The sequence below is a fragment of the Chroicocephalus ridibundus genome, chromosome 1, assembly GCF_963924245.1.
Source record: "Chroicocephalus ridibundus chromosome 1, bChrRid1.1, whole genome shotgun sequence".
NCBI classification, from domain to species: domain Eukaryota; kingdom Metazoa; phylum Chordata; class Aves; order Charadriiformes; family Laridae; genus Chroicocephalus; species Chroicocephalus ridibundus.
In genome coordinates this window covers 130,720,373-130,741,314 of record NC_086284.1, presented here as the reverse complement: position 1 = coordinate 130,741,314, position 20,942 = coordinate 130,720,373, and the positions used below count along the sequence as shown (strand labels likewise).

Below are 20,942 nucleotides of genomic sequence, written 5' to 3'. Positions count from 1 at the left end.
AAGAAAGTAACATTGCCTACTTTCTTCTACGTAAAATTAGTAGCTTTCAGTATTCTGTCCTAAAATTTCACGTTGTCCTAGCTAGTTTGCCATAAGGACCATTTGTTGACTTGATTCTTGTTTTCTGTTAAGGTTCACTCTTACCTTCTTTATCAACTAGTTTAAAGCATGTGAATGATAGTCATATTTTGCCTTAATTAAATAGTCCATATCAAAAAGAAATAGTTCAGAAAATGCTTCTCCTCCCATGGGAACGAGTAGTTACACTGTAAGCTTCCTCTGAAAGATTATTAACCTATAATAGTTAGTTGTGACTGTGCTAAGGAAGAAAAGGGGCTGGGAAGAAGCTATCAAAACCTAATATTAACTACCTTCTCACTTCTCTTAAGTAACATGTCTTTGAATATAGAATGTGGTACATTGTTTACTTCAGGCTTGAGAAAAATGTTACCATCCAAATTTGGAAGATAAATTTTAAAATGCCAGAGTCAAAGGGAAAAAAAACCCACTATAATGGAGTGAAATTTTAGTCCTGTTAAAAGTCCACGGCATAAATTCCATCAAGTTTCAGCAGAGCTGAAATGTCCAGTTTCTTCCTTTTTGTGCATTGTTCACCAGAGTTGTATAAACACCTATGTAAATTGTTTTGTTGCTGCCCCTGCTTGGAGCTGCTGAAGTTAGCTTCCTTTCTCTGGCTTTCGTTGAGGATGCTTCAAGGGTTCGTTCACTTCCTTGCCCAGGGAACACTGCCCAAGTCCTATTTTGGAAGTTGGTGAAATTACACTCCTGGAAAACAGTTGGGAATTTTGGAATGCCTGTAGCTTATTTCAGTGTATGTTTAAAGTGTTAGCAAGTAAAATCAAGGAAAATTTAAGTAGACTTCTAACAAGGCATTAAATCACCCGATTTGGAAGATTTCACTATGCATGGAACTACTACATACATTTCCAATGAATTTGTTGTATGTTTGATGGATTAAACCCATCACAAATACAACAAGTATTCCTCAGACTTCCTCATCTGTTTCCTCATCACCTGCATCCTTTCTTTTTCTCCTCTCTCCCCCTGTGATGCTCTCAGCTTTCTCGTGTACCCTCTGCTGTTTCTGCTTGGCCTTTTTGTTTGAAAAATGACCTGCTCATCCTTCAACTTGTTGGCAGCTGCAGTTTGTCAGGGTGAGGGCAAGCCCAGTGTGTCCCACGGGGACTGAGCCCTCCTCTCCTCAGCAGCAACACTGATGCACGCTCTCCCCACTGTTTTTACAAAACTTCTGCAATGTATTTGAGACTTCTGCCTTTCAGACTTGGCTGAAATTGGCTGGTGGAGTGTGAAGGCATTTAGAGAGACTGGGAAGGGATAAAACAGTACAAAGCCAACTTCATGGAGCAGCCAGACCAGAAGGTTATTTAAAACAGTTTTAAAAAGCCACAGTCTGATTTGAAAAAAGTCACGCTAGCGTAGTTTCAACATTTTTAAAGGAAGTGAGTTGTAAATGCTGACTTATTCTGATGTCAGCTTTGGGTTTGCATATGTTCTGTCAGATACTTTTCTTTCCCGTATATTGTTTCTTTTTCAGTGCAAAAGAGGGATTGAAGTTGTAAATAATGATTATAGCTTTGGGGTACCACTTGTTCTATATACTCAGTCTAAAGAACTCAGCTCTTTCAAAACCCTGTAAGGTGCCTTTTAAGTTGCAGTACTCTGACTGCTTAGTACATTTATCTGTTTCTTCAACATTTCTGAAGAAATCTATGCTATCTGTTAAACTGTTGTGTCATTTCCTATAAACCAAATGTGCATGGGATGACATAAAAAGTGATTGATTGCATCATCTCTTGTTGTATGTGTTGGTCCAACAGCAGGAACTATCAGAGAGATGTTGCTTAGCAGTTGGATGCAATTAGATGTTCTTTACGTGATGCCATCTTCATTTGTTGTCCAAAAGAGATCTTAGCACCTTGGTGGCCATGCCAACTTCTATTACATATGACTAAAAGATCAAATAGCGTAATCTGGTTTGTCTGCTTGTTGGAATTCAAGACTCAAAGTTCAGTTTGGTTGCTGTTTGTATTGTAAGTAATTACTTTTTTAGGATAAACCCTGATGTGATGTTTGTACTAAGGCATTATGTAAAAACGCATCCGTTTGACTTGGAGGTGAATGATTTTTGAAAGCTGCAGTATTGAGCAGTGCTTGTTGTCTACTGTATGTTACAGTTGAACCGTATCTTTCTTGAAAAGAGGGGGAAGTATTTTTGCATAGCCCCAATCTCTTTCATGTAGAAATGGGGGAAGGTCTAACTGGCAGGTTATTTTGTTACCAGTCTTGAAGTTCTTGAAAGGGTTTTTTAAATTATTTTTTGCATCCATCTCTAGAGATTGTGACAAAGTGATAGTAGACTGTTTAGAAAATTGTCAGAGATGTTTTCCTTACACAGACCTTTAGTCACAACCGACAGTGTTGTATGTATGTCATAGTTAAATTCCCAATGTCATAGTTAAATACCCTAAGGGAATAAGGATCTCCATCATAGTGTGGGTTATCTCAGGTTGGAACAGGCCTCAGGAGGCAAATTCTCTGGGTTTTGAGTTGTGGTCGTCCTCCTGTTATTTCATGAGGAAGGTTAGCTAGTAAAAGTAGGCAAGAGTTCAAAGAAAGATGGGTGGAGGGGGACTGGTTTGGTTCTTTTCCCTTTGGGACCATTACAGTATTGTACACTTTACAAATCTTCTGTTGTCGACTGCTTGTTTCAGGTTAGATTCTAGTGTAAGGTTTCACATATACATTGAAAAAATGATGACTTTCTAGGAAATCTTATAGTCAATCTTGTATTTTGGAGAAACAGTTCTCCGCATCTAGGTGCGATACTTTTAGTGTGTTGAGCAGCTTAAATTTCAGTATTTGGTATGCAGTTACAGCAAATTGTGACAAACATCTGGTATGCAGCATTTGCTTCATTAGATTTTTTCATTCAGGTAACTGTTTCAAAAATAAAATGCTATATGCTGTAGTACACTTAGATACGTTCTTAAGTTGCTGTTGTAGTATTGAATTGTCTTCTTTATGTGTAAGACGATATACCTATAATAGATTATGAAGATTTTCTTCATGTAGAGGAGTAACTGCCAGTGACTACTCGTGGCTTTTGGCATGCGTATGAAAATTAGTTGATGGCTTCTTCTGTGGATATTGTTGACCTGATCTGTGACTTGCAGTTCTGTTGTCCAGCCAAGTTTGCAAACGGAATTGGGATACATATTAGGTCTTGATGTGACTGAGTTAGAGAAGCTGTCTAGCAGATCCCTTAATCATCATGTACTGCAGGATACAAGTAATACTTGCAGTACTAGTTCATGTGTCTAGTGTGTGCATGTATGTATGTATATATGGATGGAAAAAGGAGTCTATTCAATATGCAGAAACATTAAAAACATCAACCAGTATGGTAGTTAATACCTATGCATAGTTCATGATCAATGTGACTTAAAAACATCACAGGGTGTTGGGAAATCCTTAATTTTCAGATGGCAAATGTTGTCAGGTCTTTTCCTCACATGTACAAGTTTTAATGTCAGTACATTATGGTGTTCAACATTATGTTCCAGTTCTCTTTGTCTTAGGGTTTGACTTCTAAGACTGTCTGCTTGACGTTGCTTTATGCCAGTTATCTGTGTTTTCTAGATTAGCATTTTGGAGAGGAATGCTTTTTATTTTTAGCTGTGTTACACAGAGTATTAAACATGACTAAGAAAATAAGTAGCTTAAAACTGCTGGGGTTTTATATAAATGGCCTAATATGTACCTTTTACTGATACCTTTCCCTGTCTTCCACTTCTTTCCTCTTTTTAGATGTGTGGTCAGCAGGCTGTGTATTGGCTGAACTGTTACTAGGACAACCAATCTTTCCAGGTGACAGTGGTGTGGATCAGTTGGTGGAAATAATCAAGGTATGGAATTTTAAGTGTTCTTTTGACTGCATTATTCCTTGGGAATCAGCTTGAAAACATGCGTTATTATAGCCTTGTCAGCATATATATTCTGTCACCGTTGTGTAGGGTGTTGCATGTAAACCATGTTTGAAAACACTTCTTATGCTTTTTTGACAACTCGGTGATCTTTATTTGCCCCTCTTGCAGTCGTGCATATGATATATCATCTTTTAATTATATCGGTTTTTCCCCTCTTAAAGGATTGCACTTTCAGTGTGATTTGATATAGTGCTTACATACTGAGCCAGTATTCATTAATGTGTGATTTTTCATTCTTTAAGAATCTGGCTCTTTTTCCTTTGTTGCATGCAATTAGTACTTGGCTTTGAAAATAGTATTATTAAATTTCCTTGTGACATATTCTTCACATATGTAGCTTCTTCTCTTCTTCCTTCTAGCTCTTTGAGGTGAAAGGTGAGAAAAGGCATTCCTTTTTGCAGATGGAGAATCAGGAAATGTAGGACAAAGATACCTTTTGCCTTAAGAATCTTGTTTTTCAAGTGAAAAAGACCTAATGTTTCAGAATACATAACACTTATATATCACTTATGTCCAAACACATTTTAATTGACTTCATTTGGTAAGCTGTGAATATTCTGTGATTCTCAAATTAGAGGCATGGAAGAATAATTCATAGCTTAGAAGATTGATGTCTGACTTCCCAGCACCCTAGTCTCCCCCGCCTCCTTCAACTTCTGCAATGAAGGAAGCAAGATTTCTAGAAAGACAGAGAGCAGAATATTTTTCCTCTGAATCTATACTATGCACTTAATAAGATGGGAGTATTACAGAGGATAAGATGTGTGCACATGCTGTTCTGCTTTACTGATTTCATTGCCACAAGGGGACTGTATTAAGAGAATTTCCTCCTTGGTTTTGTCACTTAACTGCTACCGTGATGTGTGTATATTTGTGTGGCATGCTGTGAAAACCCTCTCAAAACCAAAACGTGTGGGTAGAATAGTAGGGCTTCCTACTTGCATCTGTGTTATTCACTAAAAGAGCTGCTGATGTCTTCCTCCCTGTCCTAACAGAGTGTATGACACCAACCAGCGCCAAGTGGTCGTTCTCCTGCATGGAGGGCATGGGCTGGTGAGGCTCAGTGTTTCTGTAGCCTCCTGTACAGTCTCAGTGGGGTGTTCTGTGACCTTTCTAGGCCCTTGCCACATCTACTCCAGCCTTTGACCATGTAATCCTAGCTTCTATTACAGTAAGTTTCTGTCTGTCCTGCTGGAAATCTTCCAGTCAACAGCTTTCCTCTGGAGGCTCCATGTCTTGCCCCTACTTCTCTACGACTTTCTTGATTTCTTATTATTGCCTTTCTGCCCAGTGTATTTCAAGTTCAGCATATCCAAGTTGGGGCAGGTTCCATATGAAATACTATTGGAAAACTAGAGTTGCTCTCAGAAGTAAAGCTGATGAATGGCACAAGTGACATTTTTTTTCCTTTTGAGAAGTGTCTTGGAGCGGTGCGCTTTCTGCTATACTGCTTTTGTGAGATGTGAAGTAGACCCTGTGAACCTTTCCGATGGCTGGAGTTCCTCAGGAGTTTGTGCAATAACCTGTGGCATTTGCCTTCGGACGTTTTACAGAAGTCCTGTTTTATTTCTTGATTAATGTCTGCAATCCTGAGAAACTAACGGGGGTTTTTTGTAAATACAACTGTTTATATCACAGTGACAGTCCTGTAAGTCCTTCCGTGGTGCAGTCAGAAATCTGAGAGTAGAGAGGCCTTATCAGCAAAACAATAGTGCTCTGCCTTGCCATTCCTTTGATTTTCACAAATCGGGAAATAGACGTCCTCTCATTATTGACATGCTTGCCAAGCAGAGTTTGTGGTTTGGTTCAAAGTTTGCTAAGAGCTGTTATCATCAGTTGGATGTTTTCAGTTCTGCATTACTGGAAGTAAACATCTGTGAACTAAAAATTTTATAGCATGTATGTGCTCTGATTGTGATGATTCTGCTTTGTTTACACTTGAGTTAAGTTGTATTGAAGCAGAGGAGTACTTTAATAAAACTGCTGATAGCCTGTGTACCATCTGTGGGTTTTTTTAAATGACACTACCATGAGTGGCGTGATAACTTTTATTCACTAATTCATAGCTGAATACATAGTACTGGCAACTAATGTGATTTCTCACGACAGCCGAAGGAGTATTCAGTATAAAGGCTTGAACTTCAGTAAATTATAGCTTGAGATGTTGATTTTCACTTCCGCAGAAACAAATTTCTGCATCCTTTCTTTAAATGTAGAAAGGGGGACACCGAATGATCATCCGTGCCTGTGTTGTGTTGAGGTTTTCTCATCTTCTGTGAGATATGTAGCCCCCTATGCATAGAAATTAAGTGAAACAAATGTAGGGATAACTCCATTTTACAGTAAGCCTGGTCTCTTCAGTTAAAAAGTTAAAAAATACTGAGTATGTTTTAGGAAGGTCTGAGAGAACAAATGCTGTAACAGTAGTAGTCACAAAAAAGGATGTTCACTGAATCGTTAAGGAATTATGATGGAAAATGTGAGCCTGAATGGGAGAGTGCCATGAATATTTTTCTGCCTGTATATTTGTTACTGAGGCAGCATATGTTCTCAAGGCAACACTGGAAGAGAGAATGAGTGCAAACTGCAGAAGCGGACTGTTTTTCAATGTCCTTGTCTACGAAATCTTGTGTTGTGAAGTTTTGTATGAACTATTCAGAACAGCCCTGGCAGAAGCGTAAGGTGAGAATACGAAGTTATGATTGAGAATACTGCATTCAAAATCAATAGCCATGAGAAATTGTCCAGGAAAATGCATGAACTGGGCAATGAGGCACTTCCCTTGTAATGCCATCCCACCGTCAAGTATTTCTCATAGTGGGAGTAGAGGGAGAACAGCATGTTTACCTCAAATCTCAACCTTTTTGAGAATGAAGAAAAAGTAGAAAGTGAGATCCTTAGTTTTCTGTTCAGCCAGCTGTTGGCAGGGATCTGTCCCATCTACTGTGTATCCCTTAAGAGTGACCAGTAACCAAATTGAGCAGATTTGTTTCTCAAATCTGTAAAGAAGTCATGAAACATTCTGTTCTTCTCCACTCTCAGTATGATGCTTAAATTCTGCTTAGGTTTGAAAGGTTAGCATAAAAACTGCAACCTGTGTTTATTGGGTTCTGCACCCTCAATACAGTTGAAGACGTATGCAGTTCTGCAGCACAAAAATCACCAAAAATGTTGTCTTGTGCACAACATGTAAAATGTTAGATTGCATAAGATTTCACTCAGAATATGATTCATTTTTAAAAATATTTTCACAGATGGTGTCCACCTCTTCCATTTGCTGCCACAGAATACTACTATTAAAGCTCTCATTACAACATGGACTTATTTTAATGCTAGCGGGCCGTAGGAGAAGCAGAGCTGTGGGATCTGCCAGTTGTAGAACAGCATTGAACTTCACAGAAGGTTGCAGGTTAGGACCTGTGAGCTGCTGTTTGACTGTCTTGGAGTCATGTTTTTGAGATAGCTTCCTTGGAACTGTATCTCTGAAACTTCAGGGGAGAGAAAATGGAATATTTTAAAATCCCAAAAAGGGCTACAGTAAAAAAAATATTTATCCACACATTTGGAAACGTACCTGACTTTTATCCCTTAAATTTACTTGGTTCCACTGCAAGAGAGGTCAGCTAGGAAACTTTTCTGCTGGTTCCTGTCAATTTGAGATGCCTGAGTCACAGTCACCCCTGTAGCATTTTTTTGAGCCAAGATAAATTTTTCAGTTGTCTCTTCAGTTGCTTACTCAGCTTTGATTGAATTCACTTGATTGAGTTCATTTCACAACACAGCAATTGGATGCTACACCTGGGTATGCATTTTTTGCATTAGGCTGGAGAATGACTTCAAAATGCCATCACATTAAACTAGTCCCCCCTTCTCATGCAATTCTTTATGACATCCCCTCTGTAGCTGTGTTCATCAAGATAAAATTTTTGTGATATGTCAGCCAGCACAGCTTGTCCTTCCTGCAGACTGCATGCCCAACATCCGCAGTCCCTTGCTGTGTCAGAAGCATTTTTGGACTTTGTCAGATTTTAATTCACTTTCAGCAGTCTTCACGTGGTTTCATTTCAAGCAGTCTTACAAGATGACCATCCAGTTGCACCTGGAGTTTCTCCAGGCCTATTGCATATTTGCCAACTGCTCCAAAAAAACTGTGCCCCTCTAGAACCCATGGCATCACATTCATGTGAATCAAAAGGCAGACCCCTTCTTTTTAGCTGCTTTTTCTCTTGTTCCTATTTCTTTAAAGACGGTCTTTCCATATGTTCTCAATCTGGCTGGGAGAGAAAGATCTCTGACCACTTATCCCTGACAAAATGATATTCGATATGGGGAAATACTGTGTTGGAGCTCCATCTGAAGAAATAATTTAACCCAAGTACATTCTTCTTGCATACTTACACTATTACAGGAGAGAAATCATGTGCTGTGCTTTTTCCAAAATTTGATCTTGAATGGTGACTCTTCCTCCTTATTTTTAGCTCCTGCTGGCTGTTGCAAATGTTAGGTTATCCCATCGCTGGGAATATCTCAAGTGGGTAACCCTATATATTCATTAAAATTCATGCCCCTACTGGCTTTCGAGTGACATCTCCTTCAGAAATGTGCTCAGTTTCTGAAGGAGGCACAGTGGCAGTGTGGGTTTCATCAGTGGTCGCATAAAGAAATTATGTATGAGTAAACGCTATGCCTTAGAACAGTCCCATCCCCGATGGAAGGGTGAAACCCAGCAGCCCAGGAGGGTTGCAGTTCCCTGTTTAAAATCCACAGTGGAAGCCGGGTACTGCTGAATACAGCTTGAAAGGAGCTCTTAGACCCCAAGAGGGTTTTGGTTTTTTTTTTTTCTGAGATGCAGTCAGGGCAGACTCCTCCATAAATCTCCAACCTTGTGCATACAGCTTGTAGTGCCTGCAGGACTGCCATGCCCCCTGTGAAGTCTTGGGAGGTTGGGGCCATTCCCTGGCCCCCCCAGATCTTCAGCGCCCTGAAACCATCAAGGGAAAACTGGCTGGGATATCCCCACCAAACTAAAACATGCTCAACCACAGCTCCTGCAGACAGTGGTTACTCTTTATTCCCCTTGCAAAACAGGAATCTCGGAAGCATAGTGGTTTTGTTTCTAAGATAATAATTATCTTCTGAAAGGTTTTGTTTAGTACCTTCCCCCTACTTCCCTTAAAAATGGGGAAGAAAAAAAGAATAAGCATCTCTGTCAGAAGAATGAAGCAGCAATAATTGTCTGAGCAGCCCTGGGACATGGGGAGGACAGTGTCTGCCAATCTGCCATGCATTGTCTACCAGAAATATTTTTTCCATATGCTGCAATCTGGAGTATGAGATGCATCAACTAACTTGGGAAAACTGCAGGAAAAAGGTGGTGGGGGAGGAGGTTGTTTGTTTGGGGTTTTTGGTTGCTACCGGACTGTGCGGTTATTCCTTGCACGAAAACCCACGTTTCATGGTAATTGAGAAGTAATAAAATCTTCTTTCCATAGTTCTCTGGGCTGAGGGTGGCAAGGGGGAAAAAAGCATATTAAAAGATAAGCTCAATAGTATCAGGAATCCTATCCATGTGTAACTTTTTGGTCTCTGACAGTTTTACTGAGCCGAATGCTAAGTATAGACTGCAATTATAATATATGGCTCATGCTCAAATGTCAAGGTACTATTTTGGGCTCAGTTTTTGAAATAAAATAAATTCAGTCACAGTAGTTAATGGGGAGAGAGGAGCCGTCTCTTCCGGGAGAATAAGCAGTAGTGTATGAAAATAAGTGTTTCATTTTATTGGATGTGGTCCTGTGCTGAGGACCTGCCTGCATCTGACAAGGGCTTTCACATGGGTTCTCTCCCCTCGCCCCTAAGGGAAGTCTGCTGGCATTTTTTTCCCCTGATGTCCCCCCACATCACGACTTGGCTGTTCCTGTGCCTCATGTAATTCGTCACTTCCCAGTGCTTGCAGGCAGGCAGTGTAAAAAAAAAAAAAAAAAAAAAAAAAAAAAAAAAAAAAAGTTGATGAGCAATTATATTCATGTCAGTGGTGACAATGGGTTTCTTCCTATTCCTGATATATGGCTGCTCTTATGTTTGTGAATAGAAGAAATATCTATATTTAGTTGGCTTTCATTTTGTTTGATGAGAGTGTTTTTGAAAGAAAGCGTATATAAAGTGGGTAATTTTATTTCATTTTCTACGACAGACCTGTTGGAAGTATTACTTCAAAGCTGACCCATGTTTACTGCTTGAGATGCCTGCACCGTGATTTTTTTAAAAAATAACTATTTGGCACGCCTCTCAACTTTCTGATGAGGTGCAGACATGTTTGCAGAAGTATTAAATTATGCCATCCAGTAAGCCATATATACTAGGCTTTCTGGAGCACGTTTCCTTATAAGCTTGCACAGTTTTCCCAGGGAAAATCACTATACTGCTGTAACCATGGCTTTCTAGAGGTTCCTGACTTAAATAGCCACCTTGTCCCCTCTCTAGTTCAGTCATTACCAGCTGGAGTTTCTGAACCCTCACTGTCCCTATGCTTTTAACTGATTTTTACATTTTGGCAAAGGTTTAGCAGTAATGATGGTTGTCGGAAAGGGCCTTTATTCCACTGCAGTTGTTTTGAGACCCTTGCAGTTTCCTCTTCCTCTGGTGTTGCAATAGTGGGGATTTGGTCATAAATAGCTTGGTGCAGTTTTGCACAGTGAAGCCAGGTGTGGACAGCAGCTGGCTTCGGTACTGGGGTGTAACTGAGTTTCTTTTGGAGCTGAATATCATCCATCTTCTCCTATGAAAATTCGATTATGAGAACATACAATGAAGATCTTTGTTATTTGTAATCAAATTCAGGGCTTATTTCAGGTTCATAAATCTCCCCTTCTGGTTTGATAAGGATGACGTTATTGGGATCCTGTAGCTTTTCTTTAATTGCTTGAGATACATACCATTACTCTACCTTCACAAACCTTATTCCTGCAATTAAAATTACTTGGGGAGCTTAATCTATTACAGATTAATGTCAATGAAAGGCTTTCCAGAAAATACTTGTGAAACCCACTGTGTTCAATTTTTGTTCTAAGAGAATCGGAGCAGTGTCTGCTTTCTCAGCAAGTGTATTCTTTAGTTAATCTTAGTGGTTAATGTTTCTTTATTTTTATTTATGATGATGATGACAATTGGGAATGAAGAGCAAGACTAGTTGACCTGGTTTCTTCACTTGCAGGAGGATCCCTTGTAGTCTCACATAGACACCGTTCATTCATTCAAAAGTTTAGTCTTCATTCCAGATACAGCTGATTCCATCAGACAACTACATTTTTATTATTCTAATACTTCTTCTGGTTTGGTTCTCTCTCTTGTTGGTTCATTCTTTTTTTTTAAATTGGGCGCTTTAAAAAACAAAACCAAACTTTTTCCCTGACAGTATCACCTTTCATAAGACTGTCCTCAAGAAGTAGAATAGCGTGTGCTAATCTGCATGGAAGTGAATAATTCAGTATTGCACCCTGTATTTCTTAAAAGCTCTCTGATCTTGCAAGATTGGGGGGATCTTATCAGTGTACAAAAATAGAACATTCAGACAAAAATGTCTGAATAGAACATGCAAAGAAGAGGGAGTGAGGCACTTTTCTTTGGCATCCAGTAACAGGACAAGAGGCGATGGGCACAAATTCAAACACGTGAAATTCAATCTGAACACAAGTAAATGGTTTTTACTGTGAGGGTGGTCAAACACTGCAAAATGGTGCCCAGAGAGGTTGCAGAGTCTCTGTTCTTGGAGATACTCAGAAGTTGTCTGGACATGGTCTTGGGCAACCAGCTCTCGCTGGTGCTGCTTGTGGAGAGGGGTTGGACCAGACGACGTGCACAGGTCCCTTCCTACCTCAACCGTTCTGTGAAACCTCTCTCCAGGGAACATCTGCTCCATAGTATTTTCAGAGTTGGTATAGCAAGAGCAGCTGTTTCATGGAGTAATTCTGCCAAAAACGTGCAAAGTAATTTATGCTTCTCTGCATTTCAAACAGAAAGAGTAGTCACATACATGAGTTTTAAAAAAAGTAGTAGTTTGCCCAATTTTTGCAATAGCTTAAATGATTGCTGTTACTCACCAAGGTTACCTGAATGTGTTCCTAATGTACTGAAAACTCGGTGTGAATCAGTGAGGTACAACTTCAAAATCATGTAGCAAACAGTGTTGGTGTGTTGGCGGGTGGGGAGATATCCACTGCAGGACCTCTGCAGTTACGTCAAGTACTGGTACGATTTTATAGTTTATCACTTTATTCATCTCACACTTTTCTTCTGGATTGTGATTTGAATTTGACACAGTCTTTAAAACTTCGGTTCTTCCTATCTACTTTACCTCTTCGGGTTTTTTTCTTTGGGGTTTTAGGTTTTTTGGAGGGTTTTTTTTTTTTTTTTCTTTAATCTGCCTTCAGTACAAATTGAAAGCACAGTCTGGTTTTACAATCCAGAGAGAACAAAGTAAATGCACTGAGTGGCTAATAGAAGTCACTTTTCCTTTTGTGCAGTTATTTTGTGTGTCAAAGGCTGCTATGTAACTGAAAGGTCAGGCGATCCCTTCTTTCAGCTAGCACGATCCCTCTTCAGTGCCTTTTTTTCCTAAGCGTTCATGAGACCTTAAACTTGCTTAGATGCCTGTGCTTGAACTTAGGAGTTGCTCCCTCCCATCATTTGGAGTTACAGCTGTGTTTTTAGTGAAGTGTATGAATAGACATTGTGGATCCTTCCGTGAAATTGCCCTTGCCTGTCTAATCTGAATTCTCACTGATGCTTTAGGCAGTCTTTAAATAAAAGATACGTGTGCTGTGTAGGCTCCTGTTCTGAGCAACCTTGTCACCTGAGCCAGTTTGCTAAATTTTGGCTATATATTAGAAGAAAATCTACTCTTTGTCTTTTCTTAGGAAGACTATTAAAGGAATTTTTTGAGGAGGAGGGTAAAGAAGGTGAACATGCTTCTTAAAAAGTCCTGTTTATACTAGGAAGGCCTGAAAACTTAGCCTTTAGAGATGGTGGGAGAGCAATACAAGTTACCCATAATTTTTCAGGAAGTTAATTTAACTAATCAAAAAAAAAAAAAAAGACGACTTCCAAGGTTTTGAAAATGGCTTTTATCCCGAATTGAGATGAAAATAATATTTGCAGGTGTGAAATCCCCTCATCTTTTAGAACTGGAGAGCATTGAGAGTCACAGTCATCAAAGCTTTGAGAGCGGCACCATCCTGGCAGGCTGGCAGCTGGGGGCCCAGTGCACTGGGGGAGCCAGACAGAAAACCAGCAGGGAGAGGATGCGTTTTTCTGTCAACTCTTTTGCCTTTGAAAGTTGAGCAAAATCTAGAGTCCTGCAAACACCCTCTTTTCTACACCTGAGCAAAACCAGTGTTTTCAGACACACACAGAAAAATCTTCTTTCAGCTCTGATGTTAACCCTTGGCTTTTGGAGTAGATGGGATTTGAATGCTGTTTAGCAATGGGAAGGTAGGAGTTACATGATCATTAATTTTGTACAACTTGTCACTTCAATTTGTTGCCCAAGAAGCAACTGTCTGAACAAGTTGTGGGGTTTATTTCCGCTGCAGTTTATTTAAGATTGCATTGTGGGTAGCTATTTTAGTTTGTGTCATACAGCTCATATTTTAAATAATAAAGAGATACCAAGCTCCTTTCATAATACCTGATGATAGTTGCTCCGCTGCACAAATCATTGAACAGTGACACTTGATCTTCTACCCCTTTACCTGACTCTTTAGAGCCCATTTGTGTAATTTTCACTCTTCTAAATGTTCACGGATACCAGAATATGTAACTAGATATTTCTTTATCAAGTAGTAAGGTAGAGTGCTAACGTCATGTTTTAGATCATTTGTTTCCGGATGGTGACAGTGCAGTCTCATGAGCTGAGGTGATAACATAGTGCTAATCTGCATGGCAAGAGATTTGTCACGGGGCGAGAGTTGCGTGGCTACAGGGCTCCTATAGGAAGATGAACCTGAGCTCAGCATAGAGGAGTGACTTCTCTGCCTTCTGCCCTGTCCACTTCTCTCTGTGGAACAAAAAGATACCCAGCAACTGGGTGCAAACAGAAAACAGCGGGGTTCTTTGAACCTGCCTTGCAGTTTTTATATATAGGTAGAAGGCAATGGCTCTCTAACACTTAGTGCTTACTGAACAGAGAGCACTAATGCCGTATTGTCTGGCTTACTCCCTGAAGAGATTTCCGGAATCCTTTCAAAATCTATCCACCCCTACAAAGAGATGTGCGATAGTGTGTTATTTCTCATACAGCTACTAATTTGCATGTATAAATAACATTGTCCAGATTCTGGGAATGAGAAATATAAATTCATAAAAGTAAACCAGGGGCGGTATGCATTTTAGATGCTTCCAGGTTAGGTTGAAACCAAGTTTATCTTCTATGTGGAAATATTGGGATGGGGAACCACCACTAAAACCCACATGGTTTGGGGTGGGGGGGCTGGTTAGGGAAGCCTGTCTGGCTCCCCTCAGCAGTAACTGGCTGATCTTTTAAGCTTGTCAGAGAGCTGCTGTTCATGAATTGTAAAATGCAGTCTGTGCTACTGGTCTGATCCTTAATCAGCCATATGTAGTGAGCTACAATTCCCGAATGTGTTCATCAGTACTGTTTTATAACAGTCTAATTAGAGTGAACTCTCTTCCCCATCGAAATATCACTATGTTTGAGAAAGATGCTTGAATTTTATGAAAAAACTGTAGAAGAGAATTTTGACATTAGGTAGGCTTGGAGCATGAACTGAATTGCCAGCAAGAGGCTACTGAAGTTGAAACAAGGGCCACAAAGATGATTAAGGGACTGGAGCATCTGTCATATGAGGAGGGGTTGCAAGAGCTGGACCTGTTTAGCCTAAAGCAGAGAAGGTTCGGGGGAGTCTCATCAATATGTATAGATACCTTTTAGGAGGGAATGAAGAAGCAGCAGCCAGGCTCTTCTCAGTGGTGCCCACTGACTGGACGAGAGGCAGTGGCAGACAGTAAAATACATGAAACTTCATTTGAATGCAAGAAAACACTTTTTTTTTACTGTGAGGGTGGTCAAAGACTGGAGCAGGTTGCCCAGAGAGGTTGTGAAGTCTCCTTCTGTGGAGATGCTAAAAACCTAGCTGGACGTGGTCTTGAGCAATCTGCTCCAGCTGACCCTGCTTGAGTAGGGAGGTTGGATCAGAAGCTCCCAGGAGAGGGAAGTCCTGTCCGACTGAAATCGTTCTGCAAAAATTGTGTTGTTTTGTTCTCAACACTATATTAACTTACTAGTTAAACAGATTGACTTCAGTTGTCTCAATATGTGGTAAGTTATACCGCACTCTTCATTACCATATCAATATGAAGCATATTTAAACAATTTGCCTTTCCCCCCCTCCCCTTCTCTCCTTTCTAGGTTCTGGGGACGCCTACAAGGGAGCAAATTAGAGAAATGAATCCAAACTATACTGAATTCAAATTCCCTCAGATTAAGGCACATCCATGGACTAAGGTGAGTCTATATGAACTGAATAATAGAGACATTGGGCTGAAAGTAAAAATTCAAGGAGTTCAGTTTGTTCAGTGGCTTGGTGGCTTTCAGTCTAAAGTGGGTGCTTTTATCTAAGCTGGGGACCTGGTAATTTTTGATGTAGATAAGAACGTATTGAAGCATTGCACCATAATATCTATTGGTCTGGGGTTTTTTGAGATTGCCTACAGGTGTGGGGATTTTTATAACAATGGTGTGTGTGTTTATAGCAAATTGCAATATATGTAATTCTTGCCGTACTATAAATTGTCATGGACAGAAGTCACCTACAAATGAGAAAGTGTTCCAGTGATACATGTATTTGTATTCCTATAGGTGTGCTGTTGAGGGGGCTGTTTTTTCTTGGAGTTACTTCTTTAGACTTCTTGTTATCTAGCTTTCACAAGGAGACACTATTGCAGTATATGCAGGCAATATTATAACCTCTGTGATCAAAGAGGAAACTGCTAGCATTGAAACAAATATATTGCCACACAATTAAGCTGTCTTCCACATGTCAAGGAATGATGAATATTTGACTTGGGACAGGCTACCAATCATTTAATTAGCCTCTTGGGTGTAGAATAAGTTAAATATAGAGTCTTGAGCAATTGAAGCCTGGGTAGTTAACGTTTTCTTTTTGCTGCTTCAGAAATGTCTGATACAGCTGCAATATATTCTCACCATATCGTAATGGTTCAGTTTTCCTTCTGATAAGAAAATACTGTGTATGCATGAAAGGGTTTCATTCCTAGCTGAACACATGTCCACGTCAGACTCCTTTGGACCAAATACTCTATAGTGGTAGAAACTCTGGACAAACTAATTTGAGCTAATTGATAGCAGGCGATGTACCTGATATGTACACGTCAGGCGAGGTACTGTGAGTCACTATTTTTGTGATAGATTTTTCTAATGAGTTATGCACCACTTGAATTTTCCTTTTACCCACTAATCCCTGGATTGCATTGCTGTATCATGGTTTCTTTCTGTGTGTTGGTTAAGTGATGTAGAATAGCATGAGGTGTCAGTAAATCCGGCGAGGCTTTTTAATACTTTATGTTAACAGGGGGCAAATGAAGTCCCTGGGAGTTGGTCTCTTCAGTTTTGAATTGCGTCATGGTAAAAGTCACAAGAATAAGTCCAAAAGCCTTCTATACTGAATATTAGGGTTATATCTGAATTCCTGCAGTGAAGGTGTTTGTGTTACAGGGGGTTAAATTAGTATGCAATGGAGTAGGAGTGCAGAGATGCACTGGAGGACATGGAGTTAAGCATCTAAGCTACCTACGCAACTCATCTCCTGTCTGACCAGTTTCAAGAGTCACCTGTATGCACTTGATGGTCTATTGGGCCACAACAGAGATCTTCTGGCAAATGGAAAAAAACTTCTAAGAAAAAAATCTGAGACTTCCTTCTATTTATGTGAATGTTCTTTTGGTCATTCTAAAAGATCACAAGTGAAACCAAGTCAGTTATAAAGAATTGAGAGCATCTTGCCAGAAGATCAAATCTGCATTTTCCATTAGGGTACAATTAGTTTTGGAGAGCTGTGCTTGCAACATATCTTCTTACTGTCCAGTCATTCTGCACACAACTCTTCCTGACATCAGCTGGGTGTAGAATAGCATTTGAACCCGTTTATTACAATTAGGGTACACGATCCTTTATTTATGAGATCTGTATTTTTCTTACCATACAAATGCTAAATTAACAGAATGCATTATCCAGCGTGGTGTTCATAATGATGCTCATCCTCTTAATGGATTACTTCTAAAGATACTTTCCTTTCAACATTTTGAGCATGTTGAGCCGTGAAAGTTTTAAGTGGTGATAATACAGAGAATTTGGCTTCCTTACACAGCTGTATTGGTGTAACAACTGATGGCATGGCAGTGGGCATGTGCATCCTCTTGGAGCTGCTTAGAATTGAAAAACGTGGGAGAAAAAGCACTTTTGAACTCTGGTTGTCTAATTAGCAGAAAAGCAATGACTGAAGAGGTGAAAGTGCAAATGGCTTTTTTTGTTATAAGTATGTGTGTAACTAGAGTGCTACAGGTAGTTGCCCGCAGGACTTGAACTTTAAAAGTTTCAGCCTCAAAAGCACAAACCTTTGTCATCTAAGCAAAAGAATTACTGAAGGTTACAGTAGTTATGCAGTTATTTTTGTGGACTAGTGTCCTGGTTTGAGGTAAAACAGAACAAATTTTCTTTTCAGTAATTGTACTTTTCAGCTAAGTCTCTTCTAACTAACTGCACTTTCTGAAATTAACGGCATATTCTTCAGACAGTGTCTGCTTCCAGCCTGATGTTTATAGTTAATTTCAAGGAATGGTATGCAGAGGAGCTCCTGCTTATACTTAACTGCTGTAACAACCAAGGTCAGCTAACTTTGTCCATGTTGGAGGGTGAGAAGCAGAAGAGCACAGTGGGGTTGCACTTGCGGGGAGGAGGGGACAGGACAGGTGGCCCAAAACAGACCAACAGGGTACTCCGTCCCATCTGCATCATGCTCTCATGCTCAATATAAAAGCTGAGGGACTGAAGGGGTCAGCCTCCTTCTTTAATGGCCAGTGTCTGAGGAGGACTCTGTTCGTCTGCCTTTGATCCCAATCCATGTGTTCCTGACTCCAGATCCAGAATTCAGCTCCTGTCTGTCGCTGAGTCCAGTCTGGGACTTTCCCAGTGCCTGCCAGAGATGTGATCATCATCCTGGGAGCTCAATACTGGTTTTGTATATATTGTGTATATTTCATTATTTTCTTTTTCTGATATTATTATCTTTTCTTTTTATTATTAATATTTCATTAAAGTAGTTCTAGTTACCTTTTCAACCCATAAGGCTCTCCCTTGTTTTCTCTTCCTGCTCTTCTGGGAAGGTAGAGAGAGAGGGGTAAAGAGAGCATCTGTCATTTGTTTAGTGGCCAGCCCAGCCCAAACCACAACAACTGGTTATGACCAAAGGTCTCAACAGACAGAAGTGAAGGGGTTTTTGTGTGGAAGAACTTCCAGGCAGCTAGTTTTCAGCATGTTTGAGAGAATTACTGAGAATATAGTCACTCTCTACTAGAAGCTCTTTGGCACAAGGGCATTTTCCTTGTTGCTTTGTGGTATTTAATACAGCACAGGTATTTCTCAAAGTTGAGGGTTTTGTAGGTCCTACTTGGAGGTAGTTTCATGCAGTCGAGATGCCCAGTGACGGTGCATGTTTAGCTGCTGTCTAGATGTTTAACCTCTTCTGTGCGATCTGGAATTGGCTGTATCCAGGCCAATAATCTATACAAAAGTAAGGTCTATGGTTTGCTTTTGTTTTCAGGGAACTTTTTTGGTCTGCAAAAGTGTGTGTAGGTGGCAATTAAGAATTTTCTTTGGAAGCTGTAGTACCTATAGGTTGCATCTGAAATTCTGTGGTACGGACTTCTGTTGGATGTACCTGGTGCTCTGGTCTGCTCTCTAGGTATTTCTGGCAGGCATAGTTATGTTATTTTCTTGCTCAGTATTGCTATGTTGGCGTAATCTGCTACGTTCGCTGTTGCCTGCTGGGTGAAGAAGAATGGTGTCTGGTGCTTTAGTAGAATTGAAAGAAGTTCTGGGTTTTTTTAAAGAACCAGAGAAATTGTTTGAGACTGAATAAGGATGAGTCAATGAAGGAATGTTGTTTCTCAGATTCATTCAGTTTCAGGCTTAAATTGGCATTTTGAGCACAAGTTTTACGGAAATTTGAAGTCTACCATCATAGCTGTATCTTACATTTTTCAGTAGAAATGGAGTGGTATTATTCAATTACAGTATTGATATTCAATATGATGGAGTAGTATGAAGAAAGATAATCTCAAATTCTTCTTAGATTAGAAGAGAATTCAAGCTAACGCTCTGAAAATATTTCTCTGTGCTGCAGCAATAATGTGAGTTTACAGTGCAAACTGTGTTTTCAGACCAGTTTTTCAGTCTGTTGACAATTTGAGATTGAAGTACTTTTGTAACTTAAGAGCCGGAATCTCTCTGTATAAAACATACAGAGGCCCCCTCCCTCCCCAGTATAGTTCTGTATTTTTCTACCAGTTACATGCATGGTGCAGATGATGATGGTAGTTCAGTGTGTCCCTGGATAGTAAAGAGAGAGAGAGAGAACCTGAACTTTCCAGGAATCTTTAAAACCTTTCTTCCAAAACAGGACTTCTCTCTTCTTCCCTTCTGTCTCCTCCTCCCTCAAGGGGGAATCTGGGACATTTTGATTCTTTTGGGGATGGTCCTTTTCAGAATACAGGAGTGTTTAATTTGGTAATGTAGATGTTTTTTTTCATGCAGATGTCCCTTCTTTTTTTTTTTTTTTTTTTTCACTTAATATAGAACAGTTTGTATTCATGGAGGTGAATTCTACTGCCTCGGTCTGTGAGTAAGCACCATTAAGTTACAAAGGAAGCAAGGTTTTGCAGGGGTAGGAATATCCTTTGACTAACTGATACAGTCGGAAAAAAATGGACAGGCTTTTAGACACACAGTCATGTCTTCAGGTTTATCTTGGGTCAGAAAACTTGTCTTTTTTTTCCCAGCTGTATCAGGTGACTGAATGAAAGTTACTGCCCTTTCTGGAGGCTTTGCTGCTGTTGTTTTTATTAGGTCAGAACTTTCCTTCTGCCTTTCAGCTACCTCAAGTCCTTGAACCTTTGTCTTGGAAGTGCAGTCTGTTTCCTGCTACTAATCTTTATACTTGTTTCTCTTCTTCTGACTAAGCTTCGTCTATACTTCATAAGCATGTGACTGGAAAGACAAAAAGAAAATCCGAGATCAAGTGCAAAATTGTTGATCACAGGGCTGTTGAAGTTCAGCTTTGGTCATTAGCTTTCTCTGAAGCTTTCAGCCCTTTTGGAGGGGGCTGGGGCAGTGGGGTGGCTGATGAAAGGTCTAAATGGATGCTTCATAAGCTTGTGTTAGATAGGCGTTGCTTACCATGGCCACATTACAGCTGGCCTTTATCCTAGCATTACTCAGATGCTACCTTCAGATCTCAGATCCTTTGGGTTATGAAAAACAAAGACTGTGCTGTGATTATTTCCAGAAATATGAAAAATGTCCATCAGTGACAGCCTGCCTTTCCCCTTGAATCCAGCTAGTAAAGGATCTTATTTGAGTAAGACTGTAGTAAATACTATAAAATTATGTAGTTTAGGCCTCTTCTGCATGGGGGAAGATGACTTGTTTAGATTTTTTTCCCCACCCAAGGATACTTCCACTTGTTTGTCAGTAATGGCATTATAATGTGCTCATTTATCTACTGAGCTGCAAGCATGCCCATGGTTCGTGATGGCAGAACAGCACAGCAGGTTATATTGGCAAAGGCTGTTTTCTTTAGTCAAATCATAACCTCTGCCTTG

At 39.9% G+C, this 20,942-nt stretch overlaps 1 protein-coding gene across 2 annotated transcripts in view; it reads left to right on the top strand.

The window, feature by feature from the left end:
* The window catches only part of GSK3B (glycogen synthase kinase 3 beta), a 153,474-nt gene that overhangs the window by 110,718 nt on the left and 21,814 nt on the right, over positions 1-20,942 (top strand). For both annotated transcript variants that reach the window (XM_063351972.1, XM_063351982.1), the window contains exons 7-8: positions 3,850-3,947; positions 15,454-15,549. In XM_063351972.1, coding sequence (XP_063208042.1) covers positions 3,850-3,947; positions 15,454-15,549 — 194 coding nt within the window. The remainder of the gene's footprint in view (positions 1-3,849; positions 3,948-15,453; positions 15,550-20,942) is intronic.